The 22,347-nt window shown below is 47.8% G+C and overlaps 1 protein-coding gene across 1 annotated transcript in view; it reads right to left on the bottom strand.

The window, feature by feature from the left end:
- Positions 1–10,836, bottom strand: part of lig1 (ligase I, DNA, ATP-dependent) — a 32,009-nt gene extending 21,173 nt beyond the window's left edge. Inside the window, exons 1-4 of the mRNA XM_063034860.1 lie at positions 10,685–10,836; positions 9,222–9,290; positions 8,786–8,996; positions 1,694–1,820 (exon numbers count right to left, since the gene is read on the bottom strand). Of these exons, the coding sequence (XP_062890930.1) occupies positions 1,694–1,820; positions 8,786–8,996; positions 9,222–9,290; positions 10,685–10,701 (424 nt within the window). The 5' untranslated portion in view covers positions 10,702–10,836. The remainder of the gene's footprint in view (positions 1–1,693; positions 1,821–8,785; positions 8,997–9,221; positions 9,291–10,684) is intronic.
- Between the last annotated feature and the right edge of the window lie 11,511 nt (positions 10,837–22,347).

The following is a 22,347-nucleotide window of genomic DNA, read 5'->3' as shown; positions in this document are numbered from 1 at the left end:
ATGCATAGCAACACACTGGAGCTTGGCCCCACTAAGCCTTCAGGGATAGGGGTTTTTGCTTTACGGTGTTCCTTGATATATTATATATTACTGGAATGTGTCCCCCCCTCCCCCCCCCACCCCTCCGAGACCTCAGACCATTCCCTCACTGGGTCGATCTCTCTTCACTCAGGTACCTAGGGGCTCACTCTCCAAAGGCTTTCCTGGCCTCCACACTCCCGCCTGGTGTCCCTCGTCCCCAGAAACACCAGACAATACCAGTCGCTCCCCTTCTCGCGGGACCCCGCTCACTAGCAGCCCTCTGCTTAGTCCGTCCTCTCAGGGGATCCGACTCCCTGTCGGCTTTGTCAAGTGGAGTGGCTGCACCCACCGGTAACAACCAGGACATCTCAGTTCTAAACCCTACCGTCCCCTGCAAAGGAGGCTACTACACTCGGACTGTACCCTGCTGACAGCGAACTCGCGGGCCTCCATCGCATTCTCCTCCTCTCGCCTCTGATCAGCTCGACAAACGAGGGAGGGGAGCACATCTTACAAGACATTTGGAGATCCCAGGCGATCATGTCCTGTGACTGTGTGCCTTTCCCCACTTGGCCCACTCTTTCCCGATTCACCTCAGCCGTTCGGACGCCCCCTCTACGTCGCAAGCAACTCAGCCATCTCTCTAGCTGAAAGCGTAGGCAGAGAGTTTCTTCCCTTTCTCCTGAAACATGTTCCGAAACCCCATAAGCTTTGTTGGGCTTCCGGTTGTGCCAAATCATCTCCTAGCGCCTGCACGTAGCCCGCGGAGGTAGCAAACAGGTTCTGTCTCTTTAAGGATCTCACTACGTCAGCGGCCTGCCCCCTCAGACTCTCTACCAGTCGCAGTCTTTTCACATCATCAGAGCATTGCCACTCATCCAGCGTCTGAGTCTCATATTCCTCTTCCCCATCAGGGGTGGGCGTACTCCCCGAGATCCTCAGCCTATGGTAACTAGGACTCTGCCTGTGCACGTGGCCATTTATTCACCAGGGAGGCAAGGGCCAATACCAACTCAGAATGCTCACCCTTCGCCGGAGAACTCGGTAAAACCTTCCAAACCAGACCACTCCTTCCCCTTGCCCTGCAGAAGCGAGAGCAACTTCTCTTTAAAGTCTCCGCCCCCAGCTGGACATGTACACGTGACAAACCTAGTTCTCTAGGATGCTGGGAGCTGGGGATGAGCCGTTTGATATCGCGGCATCCGCTGAGCTTGGAAATTAAGTTGCAGGCGCTTCATCACCGGTCGAGGAGCCACGATCAGTGCACAGCTGTTGGCATTTCCCTCTGGGAGTGCTCACGTTTATACAGGCCCCCAGTTCCTTGTTCCTGATTGGCTAACCATTCAGTTGACCTTTGCCTTCAGGGCTCATAGTTGGTTTCTATCTCGATATGTTTGTTGATGGAGTTATCAGAAGGGAACCATGCTGTTAAAAATTCTTGAACAGGGGCCTGTATAAACACGAGCACACCCAGAGAAACAATAACAGCTGAGTACTGAGGCTGTCACCTTGACGTGTGCGTGCAAGCTAACTGCCAAGCATGGCAAACACCAGAACACCAGCTCTAATTCTACCTCAGTGCACCGTGTAACGACTGGCACCATAGGAACAATATGCAGGGTGAGCTCTTCCCCAGACAACCGTACGTGTATCAGTGAAAAGCACTGCCAACCTGTACGGCGGCGTGGGAAGCCGCGGTGAGTCGTGAGGCCGGCGTCTACCGGGCTGTCGTCCGCTGGCACGGCAGAAGCTGGTGGGGGAGAGGCGCTGACCGAAGAGGCAGCTGGACGTCCGGGAGGCTGGAGGAGGAGGAGAAGCAGGTCAGTGCAGAACCCAGCGGGAACACAGTGAAAAGAAACCAAGTCTGTCCAACCGCTCATTCTAGCCCGTACCCTCTAATCCAGGTGAACCTTCCCCGCGCCCCCCACACCTTTCCCGTCGAAGGGCGATCAGAACTGCACACAATACTGCAAGTGTGGCCCAGCCAGAGTTTACACTGCCGCAACATGACAACCCAACTCCTGTACTCAACACCCCAACCTACGAAGGCGAGCATGCTGTACGTCGTCTTTACTGCCCTGTCCACTTGTGCGGCCACTTTCAGCAACATAGAAATGATCACAGTACAGACCCTTCGGCCCACAATGTTGTGCTGACCTTGTAACCTACTCAAAGGTCAATCTAATCCTCCCCTCCAACACAGCCCTCCATTTGTCTATCATCCACGTACCTGTTTCCCAAATGTCCCTAACGTATCTGCCCAACTACCACCCCTGCCTGGCTGTGCGTTCCACACATGCACCACTCTTACCTCTGACACCCACACTATATTTTTCTGCAATCATTTTAAAATGTTGCCCTCTCGTCCTAGCCTGGGAAAAAGACAGCAAAGCCCTAGCTCACATGCTCTCTAATCCAGGCAGGACCTCTCCAAAGCTTTCACACACTTCCTATAACGAGACGACCAGAACTGAATGCAACACTCCGAGTGTGGTCTAACCGGAGTTTTTCAGAGCTGCAATGTCGTCTTGTGGCTTCTGAAATGTTTCCTGACTAAAGGCGACCAGCACACCATATGCCTTCTTAACCACAATATCAACTTTTGAGGGATCTTGCCACTAGCTGTGTATACTGCCTTCCAATGTGAATGACTCGCACTTTTCCGGGTTGAACACCATCTGTCACTCATCAGCGCAGTTCGGCATTCTGTCAACATCCTGTTGCAACCTACAACAACACTCCACACTATCCACAACTCCTCCGACCTTTGTGACATCTGCAAACTTACTAGCCCACCCTTCCACTTACTCAGGCAAGTCAGTTATAAAAATGACAGAACAGATCACTGGTCACTGACCTCCAAGCAGAATATTCTCCATCTAACACTCCGTCTTCTGTGAGCAAGCCAATTCTGCATCCATGTAGCCAAGTTTTCCCGGATCCCATGCCCCCTTACTTTTTGAATCTGGAACCTTTATCAAACGCCTTACTAAAATCCATACACACAACATCCACTGCTCTACCTTCAGCAATGTGCACTGTCCCATCCTCAAGCAATTCAATCGTACTCGTGTGGCACGACCTGCCCTTCACAAAGCCACATTGACTATCCCTAGTCAGGTGATGCTTCCACAAATGCTTGTAAATCCTGTCTCTAAGAACCTTCTCCAATAACTTACCCATAGCTGAAGTGAGATTCACTGTTCTATAATTCCTAGGTTATCCCTACTCGCTTCCTCCAATCATCTGGTTCTACTTCTACATCCAGTGAGGATGCAAAGATCATCACTAAAGGTGCAGCAATCTCTTCTTTTGCTTCCTGTAATAACCTGGGGTATAGTCTGTCCTGCACCTAATGTTATCCAGAAGTTCCAGCCTATCTTCTTTCTAAACATTGACATGTTCAAGCACATCAGGCTGTCCTCACAGTCATCAAGGTCCCTCTCATTGGTGAATACGGAAGGAATGTATTCATTACAGACCTCCCCTACCTCCTGACTCCAGGCACATGTGCCCTCCTGGTCATCCTCCTGTTCTTCAGAAACTCCTCAGAGTTTTGCCTAATCCTACTCTCCAAGGCCTTCTCATGGCCTCTTTTAGCTCTCCTAAGCCGATTGCTCAGTCTCTTCCTGGCTACCTTGTAACTCTCTAGGCAATGGTTCCCAACCTGGGGTCCAGAGACCCCTCGGTAAATGCTACGGTTCCATGGCATAAGGAAAGCTGGAAACCCCTGCTATATCTGATCCTTCCTTCTTCCTCTTGTCTAAATGTTCCACATCTCTTGTCAATGATTCCCTCACCCTCTCATCCCTTCCCTGCTTCAATTGGCAAACCTAACCAGAACTCCATACAAGTGCTCTTGAAACAATCTCCACATTTCCATTGTCATTTCCCACAGTACATCTTTTCCCAATTTACGCTACCTAGTTCCTGCCGAAAAGCATCATAGTTCTCCCTCCAGCAATTAAATACCTCCCCGTACCGTCTGCCCCTATCCCTCTGCAAAGGTGTGGTAAAGGTCAGGGAGTTGTGATCACTGTCTCAGAAATGCTGAACCACCGAGACCTTGATCACTGCCCTCCACCAGATCCAGTATATTGGACTGTCTACGTATCGAGTCAGGAATCACTTAAATACCAGCCCATCCCAACCTTTTCCACTAAAGAGGTGCCAATCAATATCAGGGAAGTCGAAGTCACCCATGACCACAACACAGTTATTTTAGCACATCCAAGATCGGGCTCCCGACCTGCTCGACAGTGTCTCTGTTGCTCTTGGGGTTGGGGTCTGTAGAACACTCCCAATACAGTGATTGCTCACTTCCTGTTTCTGACTTCCACCCACACTGACTCAGAGTAGACAATCGTCTGCGATGTTCTCCCTTTCTGCAGGAGCTGTGTACTTGGACCCCAGAATACCCTTGCGATCGACACTGATAAGGGCCCTGCCATTTACTACGTCCTGTCCCCCTTACAGCTGACGTGCCAAAGTCCAACATCTCACGCTTGCCCGGGTTAAACTCCAACAGCCATTTCTTCACAGAGATCTGTAACTAATCGGCATCTGCGTCAAGTGCACTAAGATGCAGCTCCTCAGAGACCGTGTTAGGGATCTGGAGCTGCAGCTTGATGACCTACTGCTCATCAGGGAAAGTGAAGAGGTGATAGACAGGAGCTACAGGGAGGTAGTCATCCCTAGGCTACAGGGGTCAGAAAACTGGATGACTGTCAGGAGAGGGAAGGGAAATGCCCGGATAGTGGAGAGCACCCCTGTGGCTGTCCCCCTCAGCAACAAGTACCTTGTTCTGGATGCTGTTGAGGGGGATGACCTGACAGGGGACGCCCACGGTGACCGGGTCTCTGGCACTGTTGTGCAGGAGGGAAGGAGGGAGAAGAGGAATGTGGTAGTCATAGGGGATTCCATAGTCAGGGGACCAGACAGGAGATTCTGTGAGCCTGATAGAGATACCCGCATGGTGTGTTGCTTCCCAGGTGCCAGGGTACGGGATGTGTCAGATCGGGTCCAGAATATTCAGCAGGGAGAGGGCGAGCAGCCAGTTGTCTTGGTACATGTTGGTACCAATGATATAGATAGGAAAAGGGAAGAGGTCCTGAAGAGAGATTTCCGGGAGTTAGGAAGGAAGCTGAGAAGCAGGACCTCCAGGGTAGTAATCTCGGGATTGCTACCTGTGCCACGTGCTTGCGAGGGCAAGAATAGTAGGATCAGGCAGATGAATGCGTGGCAGAGAGACTGGTGCGGCGGGCAGGGCTTCAGATTCTTGGATAATTGGGATCTTTTCTGGGGGAAGTATGACCTGTTCAAAATGGACGGGTTGCACCTGAACCCGAAGGGGACCAATATCCTGGCGGGAAGGTTTAATAGAGCTGTTAGGGAGGGTTTAAACTAATTTGGCAGGGGGATGGCAACCGGAATGATAGAACAGAGGAAGGGGAAAACAGAAATAAATCTAAGATAGTGAGCAGTAAAGATGTCAGGAAGGACAGGCAGGTGATGGGGCAAATTTGCAGCCATTGGGATGAGTTGCAGTGCAATCAAAGCAAAAAGTACCAAATACTGGTCTTAAGGTGTTATACTTAAATGCACGCAGCATAAGGAATAAGGTGGATGATCTTGTCCTACAGCTACAGATTGGTAGGTATGATATTGTGGCCATCACTGAGACGTGGCTAAAGGATGCATGACTCTGGGAGCTGAACTCCGGGATATGGGGAGAAGGCAGGAAAAGGGTACTGATTGTGGATGATCAGCCACGATCACAGTGAATGGCGGTGCTGGCTCGAAGGGCTGAATGGCCTACTCCTGCACCTATTGTCTACTGAACGTCCAAGGATACACAGTGTATCGGAAGGATAGGAAGGTAGGCAGAGGGGGAGGCGTGGCTTTATTGGTAAGAAATGATATTAAATCATTAGAAAGAGGTGGCATAGGATCGGAAGGTGAAGAATCTTTATGGGTTGAGCTAAGGAATAGCAGGGGTAAAAGGACCCTGATGTCAGTTATTTATAGGCCTCCAAACAGCTGCAGGGATGTGGACTACAAATTACAACAGGAAATAGAAAAGGCTTGTCAGAAGGGCAGTGTTATGATAATTGTGGGAGATTCTAACATGTGAGTGGATTTGGAAAATCAGGTTGGCACTGGATCTCAAGAGAAAGAATTTGTAGAATGTCTGCGAGATGGCTTTTTAGAACAGCTTGTTGTTGAGCCCACTAGGGGATCGGCTGTACTGGATTGGGTATTGTGTAATGAACCAGAGGTGATTAGAGAGATTGAGGTGAAGGCACCTTTAGGAGGCAGTGATCATAACATGATTGAGTTCACTGTGAAATTTGAGAAAGAGAAGCCGAAATCTGATGTGTCGGTATTTCAGTGGAGTAAAGGAAATTACAGTGGCATGAGAGAGGAACTGGCCAAAGTTGACTGGAAAGGGACACTGGCCGGAAAGACGGCAGAGCAGCAGTGGCTGGAGTTTATGCGAGAAGTGAGGAAGGTGCAAGACAGATATATTCCAAAAAAGAAATTTTCGAAGGGAAAAAGGATGCAACCCTGGTTGACAAGTCAAAGCCAAACTTAAAGCAAAAGAGAGGGCATACAAGGAAGCAAAAATTAGTGGGAAGACAGAGGATTGGGAAGTTTTTAAAAGCTTACAAAAGGAAACTAAGAAGGTCATTAAGAGGGAAAAGATGAACTATGAAAGGAAGCTAGCAAATAATATCAAAGAGGAAACTAAAAGCTTTTTCAAATATATAAAGAGCAAAAGACAGGTGAGAGTAGATATAGGACCGATAGAAAATGATGGAGAAATTGTAATGGAAGATAAGGAGATGGAGAGGAACTGAACGAGTATTTTGCATCAGTCTTCACTGAGGAAGACATCAGCAGTATACCGGACATTCAAGGGTGGCAAGGGAAGAGAAGTGTGCGCAGTCACAATTACAACACAGAAAGTACTCAGGAAGCTGAATAGTCTAAAGGTAGATAAATCTCCCGGACCAGATGGAATGCACCCTCATGTTCTGAAAGAAGTAGCCGTGGAGATTGCAGAGGCATTAGCGATGATCTTTCAAAAGTCAATAGATTCTGGCATGGTTCCGGAGGACTGGAAGATTGCAAATTTCACTCCGCTATATAAGAAGGGGACAAGGAAGCAAAATGGAAATTATAGACCTGTTAGCTTGACATCGGTGGTTGGGAAGTTGTTGGAGTCGATTGTCAAGGATGAGGTTACGGAGTACCTGGAGACATATGACAAGATAGGTAGAACTCAGCATGGATTCCTTAAAGGAAAACCCTGCCTGACAAACCTATTACAATTTTTTGAGGAAATTACAAGTAGGCTAGACAAGGGAGATGCAGTGGATGTTGTATATTTGGATTTTCAGGTCTTTGACAAGGTGCCACACATGAGGCTACTTAACAAGATAAGAGCCCGTGGAGTTACATACGTGGATAGGGCGTTGGCTGATTGGCAGGAAACAGAGAGTGGGAATAAAGGGATCCTATTCTGGTTGGCTGCCGGTTACCAGTGGTGTTCCACAGGGGTCCATGTTGGGGCCACTTCTTTTTACGTTGTACGTCAACGATTTGGATTATGGAATAGACGGCTTTGTGGCTAAGTTTGCTGATGATACAAAGGGAAGTGGAGGGGCCGGTAGTGCTGAGGAAACAGAGAGTCTGCAAAGAGACTTGGATAAATTGTAAGGATGCGCAAAGAAGTGGCAAATGAAATACAATGTTGGAAAGTGTATGGTTATGCACTTTGGCAGAAGAAATAAACGGGCAAACTATTATTTAAATGGGGAAAGAATTCAAAGTTCTGAGATGCAACGGAACTTGGGAGTCCTCGTACAGGATACCCTTAAGGTTAACCTCCAGGTTGAGTCAGTAGTGAAGAAGGCGAATGCAATGTTGGCTTTCATTTCTAAAGGAAGAGTATAGGAACAGGGATGTGATGTTGAGGCTCTATAAGGTGCTGGTGAGACCTCACTTGGAGTACTGTGGGCAGTTTTGGGCTCCTTATTTAAGAAAGGATGTGCTGGCGTTGGAAAGGGTACAGAGAGGATTCACTAGAATGATTCCGGGAATGAGAGGGTTAACATATGAGGAACGTTTGTCCGCTCTTGGACTGTATTCCTTGGAGTTTAGAAGAATGAGGGAGACCTCATAGAAACATTTCGAATGTTGAAAGGCATGGACAGAGTGGATGTGGCAAAGTTGTTTCCCATGATGGGGGAGTCTAGTACGAGAGGGCATGATTTAAGGATTGAAGGGCGCCCATTCAGAACAGAGATGCGAAGACATTTTTTAGTCAGAGGGTGGTGAATCTGTGGAATTTGTTGCCATGGGCGGCAGTGGAGGCCAAGTCATTGGGTGTATTTAAGGCAGAGATTGAGATCTGAGTAGCCAGGGCATCAAAGGTTATGGTGAGAAGGCGGGGGACTGGGACTAAATGGGAGAATGGATCAGCTCATGATAAAATGGCAGAGCAGACTCGATGGGCCGAATGGCCGACCTGCTCCTTTGTCTTATGGTCTAATCGCCATCCCGCTGTATCATTTGGCAATGTTTTACACCGTCCACATCACGAAACTCCGCATTGCCTGTGAACTTGCTAACATCCCCCCCCCCACCGTCTACATTTTTATCCGTGACATTTACATCACAGATAACAGAGCCTAGTCTCACTGCCGAGTGGGGCAGGATGGGAGGGTCCAGGGTCCGGACAGGGACGAGTCAAGATCACCTCTCCTGCCTCTGGTGCCAAGGTCTTCCTTTCATCCGAGGGGACGTCAGCTGGTTCTGGCACTTCCTCCTCATCGCTCCCACTCATTGCAGCCTCCTCATCCTCGCTCTCCAGAACCCTGCCAGCCCTGCGGCCACGGGGCTTCACCGGAGACACGGACCCCTCCCTCTCGGTCGGGAGGGTCCCAGGCTTCAGTGGGGACGCGGGACGTCTGCGGACAGGGAGCAAGGACACAGTCAGTGGAGGTGGTGGGCTGGAGGGAGCAGGATAGAGAAGGGGAGATTTCAGGGAGGTAAGGGGTCGGTTAGGGGATGCAGTACAGGGAGACAGAAGGGGCAGGAGGGGGAGGGAACTCTACAATGGGGGGAAAGGGGATTTTCAGCTGGCAGAGAGGAGGTGGGGAAGTCGGGGAATAGACCGGAAGGGCAAGACTCACCGCCCTTCTGCGGGATCTTCCTGACATCTGTTGATCTGCCCCTCTCCCCTCCGGGGCTGAAAGAACGATCTGTATGGGGGCAGAATGAGTGGCAGTTACTGAACACACAGGTCCAGCATGTCTCTGAACAGTATTATACCCCCACCACCCCTGGGGATGGAAGTACACCCCCCCTCCCAGGAATGAAAATACATCTCTCCACCATCCCCAGGGATGGGCATATACACCCCCCCCCACCAACAGAAATATATCCCCCCACCCTGGGAACAGAAATATAACCAACCACCCTGGGAATGGAAATATATCCCCCTAAAACAGGAATATATCCACCCCCTCTGGAAACAAGAGTATATTCCCCTCCCCCAAACTCCCAGGAATGGAAATAGATCCCACTACACCCACCCCTGGAAATGGGAATAGATCCCCCACCATCCCTGACAACAGGAATATATCCCACCACCCCTATGAACAGGAATATATAACCCCCGCCCCCCACTCCCAGGAACAGGAATAAACCCAACCACTCTGGGAACGGAAATATATCCCACCACCCACAGGAATGGGAATACACCAACACCCCTGGAAATAGCAACAGAATCAGGAATGACCTCCACCTCCAGGGATCTGACCCTGTCCTCGTGCTCATACCATAATGCATTGTACGGGAATGAGTAACCCAGGACCAGGAATACACCCCACACTCAGGAACCGGAATATACCCCTACCCCGGAAAACAGGATGAGAAATACCCCCCACTTATCCCGGGGAACAGGAACAGGATGGGGAATAACCCCCCAACATCAAAGGGAAGGGGGGAAGAGGAGGGGAGGGGAAGGAAAGAGAAGAGGAGGGGGAGGGGAGAGGAGAGGGAAGAGGGGGGAGGGGAGGGGAAGAGGAGGAGAGGGGAGGGGAGGGGAAGAGGGAGGGGAGAGGAGGGGGAGGGGGAGAGGAGGGGGAGGGGGAGGGGGAGAGGAGGGGAGGTGAAGAGGAGGGGGAGGGGAGGGGAGGTGAAGAGGAGGGAGGGAGAGGGGAGGTGAAGAGGAGGGGGGGAGAGGGGAGGGGAAGAGGAGGGGGGGAGAGGGGAGGGGAAGAGGAGGGGGGAGAGGGGAGGGGAAGAGGAGGGGGAGGGGAAGAGGAGGGGAGGGGAAGAGGAGGGGAGGGGAAGAGGAGGGGAGGGGAAGAGGAGGGGAGGGGAAGAGGAGGGGGAGGGGAGGGGAAGAGGAGGGGAGGGGAAGAGGAGGGGAGGGGAAGAGGAGGGGGAGGGGAGGGGGAGGGGAGGGGAAGGGGAGGGGGAGGGGAGGGGAAGAGGGAGGGGAAGAGGGAGGGGGAGGGAGGGGAAGAGGAGGGGGAGGGGAGGGGAGGTGAAGAGGAGGGGAAGGGCGAGGAGGAGGGGAATACCCCCCCAAAAAAGGGGAATACGTCCGCCCTCGGGGATCTGTCTCTGCCCCTGTCCCCCTCCTTACGCGATACTCCGTTGCATGGTAACCCGCGATCCGGAGTAAAACCAGGCTCCGTTCTGCGCGCCAAAATACGACTTCCAGGTTATGGCTCCACGGCTTCCGTCACATCTTCTCACCGGCCAATCGTAACTCGAAAGGGGCGCCAGTGCGGACACACACACACACGCATCCAATCACAGCAAGAGCTCCTGAAGTACGCGTAAGAAACATCCAATTAGAACGGGGAGCTGATGCACAGGCAATCAGCGTCCAGAGATCGACGCCAATCAAGATGTTCGGGGGTTCAGGGTTGTAGCCAATCAGTGACCGGGCTGCTGGAAATTAAATTGGAAGTTGGACTGGAGTTCGGATGATAATAAATTTGTTTTTCTCCCTTCGGGAATTGCAGGAAGCTGTCCAGCCAGGTTCAGACGCTAATCCTGGTAGGGATGGACTGTGTTGTGAATCGCTTAAGCATTGAGATGCCTCTGTATTAATAGAAATGCTAGCTTTGTGTAATTCAGTGTGGAAAGAAGGAACATTACCATGAAGCATGCGGTGCTAGTTCCAGTTCTAAAGCCAGGTAAAGACGCGTCTAGTCCTGGTTCGTATCGGCCTGCAGCTCCAACGTCAGTGCTTTGTAAAACTGTGGAATGAAAGGTCACCAACAGACTTGTTTATTTTTGTTAGAAAATAAGGGACATTTTGCTGCCTATCAAAATGGTTTTAGAACTGGAAGATCAACAATAGAATCTGTTGCCCTTTTAGATCATGATATTAAAGAAGTGTTTCAAAATAGAGAAGTAATGGTAAGTATATTTCTAGATATTGATATGACTCACTTGGAAGGGTGGTTTATTAATTCAGCTCTGTGATGCGGGAATTAGAGATAGAATGCTTAATTGGATCAAAGATTTTCTTAAGGAAAGGACAATTCAAGTAAGAATAGCCGGAACAAGCTCCCAGTCAGTTAAAATAGGTACTCTGTACATAGTTTTCTTTCGATTGTTCTTTCTTTCCCCTCCTTTCTATAAGTGTATACCTCAGATAAATATTATGTGGGGATTTGTGACAAATATGATACATGTGCACAGTTATCTGAAATACATCTTACGGAAATGTTTGTTTGATGATGAAACTCATTAAAAATAATTTACGAAAGCGTCTTTAGTCCAGTTCTTTATAATGTCACGATAAACGATATCTTTGATCAGGTAGGGACAGGATTGGGCAAATCGTTGTTTGCAGGCAATGGTGCAATCTGGAAAAGAGGAAGAAACATCAAGTATATATTAAGGCAGGTACAAAAGGCTTTACGATCAGTTGAAAACTGGGCTAATAAACGGGGTTTCAGGATTTCTGCTTCTAAGTCCAAATATATGATTTTTGTCTTTAGAAGAAAGAATTGTGAATTGTGTCTATATGATTTTCTATTAGAAAAAGTCAAGGTATTCACAGAAACATAGAAAATAGGTGCAGGAGTAGGCCATTCGGCCCTTCGAGCCTGCACCGCCATTTATTATGATCATGGCTGATCATCCAACTCAGAACCCTGCACCAGCCTTCCCTCCATACCCCCTGATCCCCGTAGCCACAAGGGCCATATCTAACTCCCTCTTAAATATAGCCAATGAACTGACCTCAACTGTTTCCTGTGGCAGAGAATTCCACAGATTCACCACTCTCTGTGTGGAAGAAGTTTTTCCTAATCTCGGTCCTAAAAGGCTTCCCCTTTATCCTCAAACTGTGACCCCTCGTTCTGGACTTCCCCAACATCGGGAACAATCTTCCTGCATCGAGCCTGTCCAATCCCTTTAGGATTTTATACGTTTCAATCAGATCCCCCCTCAATCTTCTAAATTCCAACGAGTACAAGCCCAGTTCATCCAGTCTTTCTTCATATGAAAGTCCTGCCATCCCAGGAATCAATCTGGTGAACCTTCTTTGTACTCCCTCTATGGCAAGGATGTCTTTCCTCAGATTAGGGGACCAAAACTGCACACAATACTCCAGGTGTGGTCTCACCAAGGCCTTGTACAACTGCAGTAGTACCTCCCTGCTCCTGTACTCGAATCCTCTCGCTATAAATGCCCGCATACCATTCGCCTTTTTCACCGCCTGCTGTACCTGCATGCCCACTTTCAATGACTGGTGTATAATGACACCCAGGTCTCGTTGCACCTCCCCTTTTCCTAATCGGCCACCATTCAGATAATAATCTGTTTTCCTATTTTTGCCACCAAAGTGGATAACTTCACATTTATCCACATTAAATTGCATCTGCCATGAATTTGCCCACTCACCCAACCTATCCAAGTCACCCTGCATCCTCTTAGCATCCTCCTCACAGCTAACACTGCCACCCAGCTTCGTGTCATCCGCAAACTTGGAGATGCTGCATTTAATTCCCTCATCCAAGTCATTAATATATATTGTAAACAACTGGGGTCCCAGCACTGCGCCTTGCGGTACCCCACTAGTCACTGCCTGCCATTTTGAAAAGGTCCCGTTTATTCCCACTCTTTGCTTCCTGTCTGCTAACCAATTCTCCACCCACACCAATACCTTACCCCCAATACCGTGTGCTTTAAGTTTGCACACTAATCTCCTGTGTGGGACCTTGTCAAAAGCCTTTTGAAAATCCAAATATACCACATCCACTGGTTCTCCCCTATCCACTCTACTAGTTACATCCTCAAAAAATTCTATGAGATTCGTCAGACATGATTTTCCTTTCACAAATCCATGCTGACTTTGTCCGATGATTTCACTGCTTTCCAAATGTGCTGTTATCACATCTTTGATAACTGACTCCAGCAGTTTCCCTGCCACCAACGTTAGGCTAACCGGTCTATAATTCCCCGGTTTCTCTCTCCCTCCTTTTTTAAAAAGTGGGGTTACATTAGCCACCCTCCAATCCTCAGGAACTAGTCCAGAATCTAACGAGTTTTGAAAAATTATCACTAATGCATCCACTATTTCTTGGGCTACTTCCTTAAGCACTCTGGGATGCAGACCATCTGGCCCTGGGGATTTATCTGCCTTTAATCCCTTCAATTTACCTAACACCACTTCCCTACTAACATGTATTTCGCTCAGTTCCTCCATCTCACTGGACCCTCTGTCCCCTACTATTTCTGGAAGATTATTTATGTCTTCCTTAGTGAAGACAGAACCAAAGTAATTATTCAATTGGTCTGCCATGTCCTTGCTCCCCATAATCAATTCACCTGTTTCTGTCTGTAGGGGACCTACGTTTGTCTTTACCAGTCTTTTCCTTTTTACATATCTATAAAAGCTTTTACAGTCAGTTTTTATGTTCCCTGCCCGTTTTCTCTCATAATCTTTTTTCCCCTTCCTAATTAAGCCCTTTGTCCTCCTCTGCTGAACTCTGAATTTCTCCCAGTCCTCAGGTGAGCCACTTTTTCTGGCTAATTTGTATGCTTCTTCTTTGGAATTGATACTATCCCTAATTTCTCTTGTCAGCCACGGGTGCACTACCTTCCTTGATTTATTCTTTTGCCAAACTGGGATGAACAATTGTTGTAGTTCATCCATGCAATCCTTAAATGCTTGCCATTGCATATCCACCGTCAATCCTTTAAGTGTCATTTGCCAATCTATCTTAGCTAATTCACGTCTCATACCTTCAAAGTTACCCCTCTTTAAGTTCAGAACCTTTGTTTCTGAATTAACTATGTCACTCTCCATCTTAATGAAGAATTCCACCATATTATGGTCACTCTTACCCAAGGGGCCTCTCACGACAAGATTGCTAATTAACCCTTCCTCATTGCTCAAAACCCAGTCTAGAATAGCCTGCTCTCTCGTTGGTTCCTCGACATGTTGGTTCAAAAAACCATCCCGCATACATTCCAAGAAATCCTCTTCCTCAGCACCTTTACCAATTTGGTTCACCCAATCTACATGTAGATTGAAGTCACCCATTATAACTGCTGTTCCTTTATTGCACACATTTCTAATTTCCTGTTTAATACCATCTCCGACCTCACTACTACTGTTAGGTGGCCTGTACACAACTCCCACCAGCGTTTTCTGCCCCTTAGTGTTATGCAGCTCTACCCATATCGATTCCACATCTTCCCGGCTTATGTCCTTCCTTTCTATTGCGTTAATCTCATCTTTAACCAGCAACGCCACCCCACCTCCTTTTCTTTCATGTCTATCCCTCCTGAATATTAAATATCCCTGAATGTTGAGCTCCCATCCCTGGTCACCCTGGAGCCATGTCTCTGTGATCCCAACTATATCATAATCATTAATAACAATCTGCACTTTCAATTCATCCACCTTGTTACGAATGCTCCTTGCATTGACACACAAAGCCTTCAGGTGCTCTTTTACAACTCTCTTAGCCCTTATACAATTATGTTGAAAAGTGGCCCTTTTTGATGCTTGCCCTGGATTTGTCGGCCTGCCACTTTTACTTTTCTCCTTACTACTTTTTGCTTCTACCCTCACTTTACACCCCTCTGTCTGTCTGCACTGGTTCCCATCCCCCTGTTGTGAACTAACCTCCTCTCGCCTAGCCTCTTTAATTTGATTCCCACCCCCCAACCATTCTAGTTTAAAGTTACCTCAGTAGCCCTCGCTAATCTCCCTGCCAGGATATTGGTCCCCCTAGGATTCAAGTGTAACCCGTCCTTTTTGTACAGGTCACGCCTGCGCCAAAAGAGGTCCCAATGATCCAAAAACTTGAATCCCTGCCTCCTGCTCCAAATCCTCAGCCACGCATTTATCCTCCACCTCATCGCATTCCTACTCTCACTGTCGCGTGGCACAGGCAGTAATCCTGAGATTACTACCTTTGCAGTCCTTTTTCTCAACTCCCTTCCTAACTCCCTATATTCTCCTTTCAGGACCTCTCCTCTTTTCCTACCTATCTCATTGGTACCTATATGTACCAGGACCTCTGGCTCCTCACTCTCCCACTTCAGGATATCTTGAACATGAACAGAAATATCCCGGACCCTGGCACCAGGGAGGCAAACTACCATCCGGGTCTCCGGACTGCGTCCACAGAATCGTCTATCTGACCCCCTTACTATCGAGTCCCCTATCACAACTGCCCTCCTCTTCCTTTCCCTACCCTTCTGAGCTACAGGGTCAGACTCTGTGCCGGAGGCACGGCCACTGTCGTTTCCCCCGGGTAAGCTGTCCCCCCCAACAGTACTCAAACAGGAGTACCTGTTGTTAAGGGGCACAGCCACCGGGGTACTCTCTATTACCTGACTCTTCCCCTTCCCCCTCCTAACCGTGACCCACTTGTCTGCCTCCCGTGGCCCCGGCGTGACCACCTGCCTTCCACTCCTCTCTATCACCTCCTCACTCTCCCTGACCAGAGGAAGGTCATCGAGCTGCAGCTCCAGTTCCGTAACGCGGTCCCTTAGGAGCTGCATCTCGATGCACTTGGCGCAGATGTAGACGTCTGGGAGGCTTGGAGACTCCTGGGCCTCCCACATCCGACACCGAGAACAGCAAACTGCCCTCACAGTCATAATGCCCCTCTCCTCAAATAACAACAGAAAATGAATGTCAAACCTTCCTCGCCTCGCCCGTTTCCACCTAAGCCCGGTGAGCCGAAGCCCCTAAGTCTTCACTCTGCTCCCGGCTCACTCCGACGCCCGCAAACTACGCTGCCCGCTCTATGAGGCTTTGTTCCTTTTAAATCTGCCGCGCTGCACTGCCCGACGTCACACGCCTGCGCAGTCCCGCCTCTCTGAACGCCGTTGGAGAAAAAAACCCAAAAATTTCAAAAATGTCTTTCTCCGCACTCCCGCTCCGACTCTCAGACTTCCTTCTTCGAATCAAACCCGAAGCAGGATTTCTGCCCTTTTAAGTTTTTAGGTGTCTGGTTTGATGAAAGACTTACTTGGAGAGTTCATATAGATAAAACAATTGGAAAGTGTGAGAAAGTTTTAAATGTTATGAGAAGTATTGCTGGATGTGACTGGGGAGCAGGGTGGGAAACTATTTAATACTATTTAATATTATCTAGCTATGATTAGACCAGTTATAGATTATGGTTGTATTGCTTATGGTTCCGCTGCTACGGCAGTGCTTGAAAAATTAGACACTGCGCAGTCCAAAGCACTTAGACTCTGTTGTGGAGCTTTGAGAACAACATCAGTCCCGGCGTTATGTGTGGAGATGGGAGTAGTGCCTCTACATTTAAGATGAGTTCAGTTGGGCCTGCAGTATTGGGTAAAACTAAATGGATTCAATCACAGCTGTCCTCCAAAGTGTCTTTCGCAGGGGAGGTCAGAGCGCCAAAGTAAAATGAAAGGATATCCATTTTTAGATTTGGTTAACAACTGGGCTGTGAAATTGAAACTGACTGCGGAAGACATTAGCTGACCAAATTTGCTTGCCACCTGTTCCTTTTTGACTTTCGCCAGAACCAGAAGTAGACCTGTTCCTCCTTTTTCAGCTTCAAGGAAGCTGAGCGATTTCATCAGTGTCGATCATAAATGAATACTTAAATAATAAATGGGGATCTTATCTGATGATTTTTACTGATGGCTCAGACGACCCAGAGAGCAGTAGGGCAGGATTTGGGATGTATCTCAACTTGGAGTTAATATTGGTCACCGGGTTTCAGATGGTGTTTCTGTCTTTACAACAGAATTATTAGCAATCCTCTGGGCCTTATGGTGGATAGAAGACTCTCGACCATGCAGGGTTATCGTCTGCTCAGATTCTGCTGCTGCCTTAGAGGCTGTAAGAGGGAGTAAATCAAAAGCTCGTCCTGACATAGTTGTTGAGATTCTCTTAGGGTTGTTTAGAGTAGGGAAGATGGGTTGTACAGTCAGATTTACATGGATACCTGGGCATGCTGGGGTGGAGGGAAATGAAATTGTGGATGGTATTGCAAAGTCTCCCTTACAGAGCAGGCAAGTAGAAATTAGAGTTCCCCTAGGCAGAGCAGAATTGAGAAGTAGGATTAAAAAAGGTATAGAGAAGTGGCAGGAGGATTGGAAAAATGAATTAAGGGGCAGGCATTATTTTTCTAGTCACCCACTGGTTAAAAAGGTCTCAGACTGTTACTTTTTAAGTCGTAGAGATATGGTGAAATTAACAAGACTTAGGTTGGGGCATTGTGGGCTAAACTATTAAAGATAATAGGAAAACATCCTACTGGATTATGCGACTGTGGTAGTCCAGAGACAGTCCAGCATGTTTTGCTGAGCTGTAATCGATACAAAATTGAAAGAAGCATATTGTTCAAGAGGCTGTCTGACTTAAATGTATTTTGTTTTTCTATTAAATCCTTGTTTGGCCAGCAAGAGAAGATTGAAGAGTTTATTATTCAGTTTATACGTGCGACTAGTTTACATTCGAGAATTTGAGGTTCTTGAAATTGTATAATTAATTTTGCATGCTGTGGAGGGTAGTGGAACGCCGAGATGCGTCTGAACTGCCGGAAATAGAAGAGGAAGCAGAAGAAGTGACCAGGCTGTGAAGCCAAACAGAGAAAGAACGCAGAGCAACTCGCACAAAGTGCTGGAGGAACTCGGAGGTCAGGTGGCAAGTCTGGAAAAGTGGGACCTTTCATCAGGACTGGGGAGAAGAGATGAGAAGTCAGGGGAAACTCGGGCTCTCCCATTCCCATTCCGATATGTCATTCCATGCTGTGATGAGGCTACACTCAGCTTGGACGAACAACACTTTCTATTCCATCTGGGTAGCCTCCAACCTGACAGCAGGAACGTGGATTTCTCCAACTTCCGGTAATTCCCCCCACTTCACCATTCCACATCCCCATTTCCCTTTTCACCCTGCTGTCACCCCTGTCAGCTCACCTCTCATCCTCCGTCACCCCAAGGAGAAAAGGCTGACTCATAAGGCATGCTCCCCAATCCAGGCAACATCCTTGTAAATCTCCTCTGCACCCTTTCAATGGTTTCCACACCCTTCCTGTAGTGAGGCGACCAGAACTGAGCACAGTCCTCCAAGTGGGGTCTGACCAAGGTCCTATATAGCTGTAACATTACCTCTTGGCTCCTAAACTCAGTCCCACGGTTGATGAAGTCCAATGCACCGTATGCCTTCTTAACCACAGAGTCAACCTGCGCAGCAGCTTTGAGTGTCCGATGGACTCAAACCCCAAGATCCCTCTGGTCCTCCATACTGCCAAGAGTTTACCATTAATACTATATTCTGCCATCATATTTGACCTACCAAAATGAACCACTTCACACTTATCAGGGTTGAACTCCATCTGCCACTTCTCAGCCCAGTTTTTCATCCTATCAATGTCCCGCTGTAACCTCTGGCAGCCCTCCACACTATCCACAACACCCCCAACCTTTGTGTCATCAGCAAATCTACTAACCCATCCCTCCACTTCCTCATCCAGGTCATTTATAAAAATCATGAAGAGCAGGGGTCCCAGAACAGATCCCTGAGGTACACCTCTGGTCACTGACCTCCATGCAGAATATGACCTGTCTACAACTACTCTTTGCCTTCTGTGGGCAAACCAGTTCTGGATCCACAAAGCAATGTCCCCTTGGATCCTATGCCTTCTCACTTTCTCAATAAGCCTTGCATGGGGTACTTATCAAATGCCTTGCTGAAATCCATATAAAGTCGTCCCTTGGAATCCACAGGGATTGGTTCCGGGACCCCCCGCGGATACCAAGATCCGCGGATGCTTAAGTCTCTTATATAAAATGGCGTAGTATTTGCATATAACCTACGCACATCCTCCCGTATACTTTAAATCATTTCTAGATTACTTATAATACCTAATACAATGTAAATGCTATGTAAATCGTTGTTATACTGTGTTGTTTAGGGAATAATGACAAGAAAAAAAAGTCTGTACATGTTCAGTACAGACGCGACCATCGTAGCTCTTCTGGGAACGCTGATCCTGCCTCGGCATCATCCGATGCTGATTCTCCCGTGATCTTTCAAGTTCTTGAGGCCGTAGCGCTTTACACAGCTAGCCAGCCATCCCTTACTAGCCTTAAACTCCTTCCTCTCGCTCAGAACACAAGTAGCGAACGAACAAGACGTGAGGGGAACAGTGCTCAAACAACGAGTGGGAGAGAGACTGAGGATCTGTGAAATGGCGGGAGGCTACAGCAGGGTATGCCTACACATCACTTCATTCGCGTGGATTCAGCGTAGTGCTCGGCACGCGGAAAATTCAAATTTTGCTTTTTGGAACTTTCTGGAATTTTTTTTCGAATCTTTTCGATTTGGTTGAATCCGCGGATGCAGAGGGCCGACTGTATACTACATCTACTACTCTACCTTCATCAATGTCACATCCTCAGAAAATTCAATCAGGCTCATAAGGCAGGACCTGTATTTGACAAAGCCATGCTGACTATTCCTAATCATATTATGCCTCTCCAAATGTTCATAAATCCTGCCTCTCAGGATCTTCTCCATCAACTTACCAACCACTGAAGTAAGACTCACTGGTCTATAATTTCCTGGGCTATCTCTACTCCCTTCCTTGAATAAGGGAACAACATCTGCAACCCTCCAATCCTCTGGAACCTCTCCCATCCCCTTTGATGATGCAAAGATCATTTCCAGAGACTCAGCAATCTCCTCCCTCACCTCCCACAGCAGCCTGGGGTACATCTGAAAACAGGTTGAGTGAACTCGGCCTTTTCTCCTTGGAGTGATGGAGGATGAGAGGTATATAAGATGATGAGAGTCATTGATTGTGTGGATAGTCAGAGGCTTTTTCCCAGGGCTAAAATTGTTGCCACAAGAGGACACAGATTTAAGGTGCTGGGGGGTAGGTACAGAGGAGATGTCAGGGGTAAGTTTTTTACTCAGAGAGTGGTGAGTGCGTGGAATGAGCTGCCGGCAACGGTGGTGGAGGTGGATACGATAGGGTCTTTTAGGAGACTTTTGAATAGGTACATGGAGCTTAGAAAAATAGAGAGCTATGGGTAAGCCTCGTAATTTCTCAGGTAGGGACATGTTCGGCACAACTTTGTGGGCCGAAGGGCCTGTATTGTGCTGTAGGTTTTCTATGTTTTATGTTTTCTATCTTGTCCAGACCCGGTGACTTATCCAACTTGATGCTTTCCAAAAGCTCCAGCACATCCTCTTTCTTAATGTCTACATGCTCAAGCTTTTCAAGCTGCTGTAGGTCATCCCTACAAGTGCCAATATCCTTTTCCGTGGTGAATACTGAAGCAAAATATTCATTAAGTACATCAGCTATCTCCTCTGGTTCCATACACACTTTTCCACTGTCACACTTGATTGGTCCTATTCGCTCGTGTCTTACCCTCTTGCTCTTCACATACTTGTAGAATGCCTTGGGGTCTTCTTTAATCCAGCTAGCTTTATAATCTTCTAGATCTCTACCATTACCTGGTTTTTTGAACCTTTTGCAAGCTTTTCTGTTCTTCTTGACTAGATTTTCAACAGCTTTTGTACACCACAGTTCCTGCATCCTACCATCCTTCCCGTGTCTCATTGGAACGTACCTATGCAGAACTCCATGCGTATATCGCCTAAACATTTGCCACATTTCTGCCGTGCATTTTCCTGAGAACATCTGTTCCCAATTTAGGCTTCCAAGTTCCTGCCTGATAGCCTCATGTTTCCCCTTACTCCAATTAAACACTTTCCTAACTTGTCTGTTCCTATTCCTCACCAATGCTATTGGTAAAGGAGATAGAATTGTGATCACCATCTCCAAAATGCTCTCCCACTGAGAGACCTGACACCTGACCAGGTTCAATACCAGATCAAGTACGGCCTCTCGTCTTGTAGGCTTATCTACATACTGTGTCAGGAAACCTTCCTGAACATACCTAACAAACTCCACCCCATCTAAACCCCTTGCTCTAGGAAGATGCCAATCAATATTTGGGAAATTAAAATCTCCCACCACAACAACCCTGTTATAGAACATAGAAAACCTACAGCACAATACAGGCCCTTTGGCCCACAAAACTGTGCCGAACATGTACTGACTTTAGAAATTACAGAGGGTTACCCATAGCCCTCTATTTCTCTAAGCTCCATGTACCTATCCAGGAGTCTCTTAAAAGACCCTATCGTATCCGCCTCCACCACCGTCACCAGCAGCCCATTCCACACACTCACCACTCTGTGTAAAAGAAAAAAAAAACAAACTTACCCCTGACATCCCCTCTGTACCTTCTTCCAAGCACTTTAAAACTGTGGCCTCTCGTGTTAGCCATTTCAGCTCTGGGAAAAAGCCTCTGACTATCCACACAATCAATGCCTCTCATCATTATTATTACACCTTTCCAGAAACTGTATCCCTATCTGCACCTCAATGTCCCTGTTACTATTGGGTGGTCTATAAAAAACACCCAGTAGAGTTATTGACCCCTTTTTGTTTCTAACTTGCACCCACAGAAACTCAGTAGACAATCCCTCCGTGACTTCCTCCTTTTCTACAGCCATGACACTATCTCTGATCAGCAGTGCCACACCCCCACCTCTTTTGCCTCCCTCCCTGTCCTTTCTGAAACATCTAAAGCCTGACACTCTAAGTAACCATTCCTGCCCCTGAGTCATCCAAGTCTCTGTAATGGCCACAACATCATAGCTCCAAGTACTGATCCACACTCTAAGCTTATCCACTTTGTTCATGATGCTTCTTGCATTAAAATAGAAACATCTCAAACCATCGGTCTGAGCATTTCCCTTCT

This window comes from Mobula hypostoma, chromosome 28, assembly GCF_963921235.1.
Source record: "Mobula hypostoma chromosome 28, sMobHyp1.1, whole genome shotgun sequence".
Lineage (NCBI taxonomy): Eukaryota > Metazoa > Chordata > Chondrichthyes > Myliobatiformes > Myliobatidae > Mobula > Mobula hypostoma.
The sequence above is the reverse complement of the archived record's forward strand: the minus strand, read 5'-3'. Positions and strand labels throughout refer to the sequence as shown.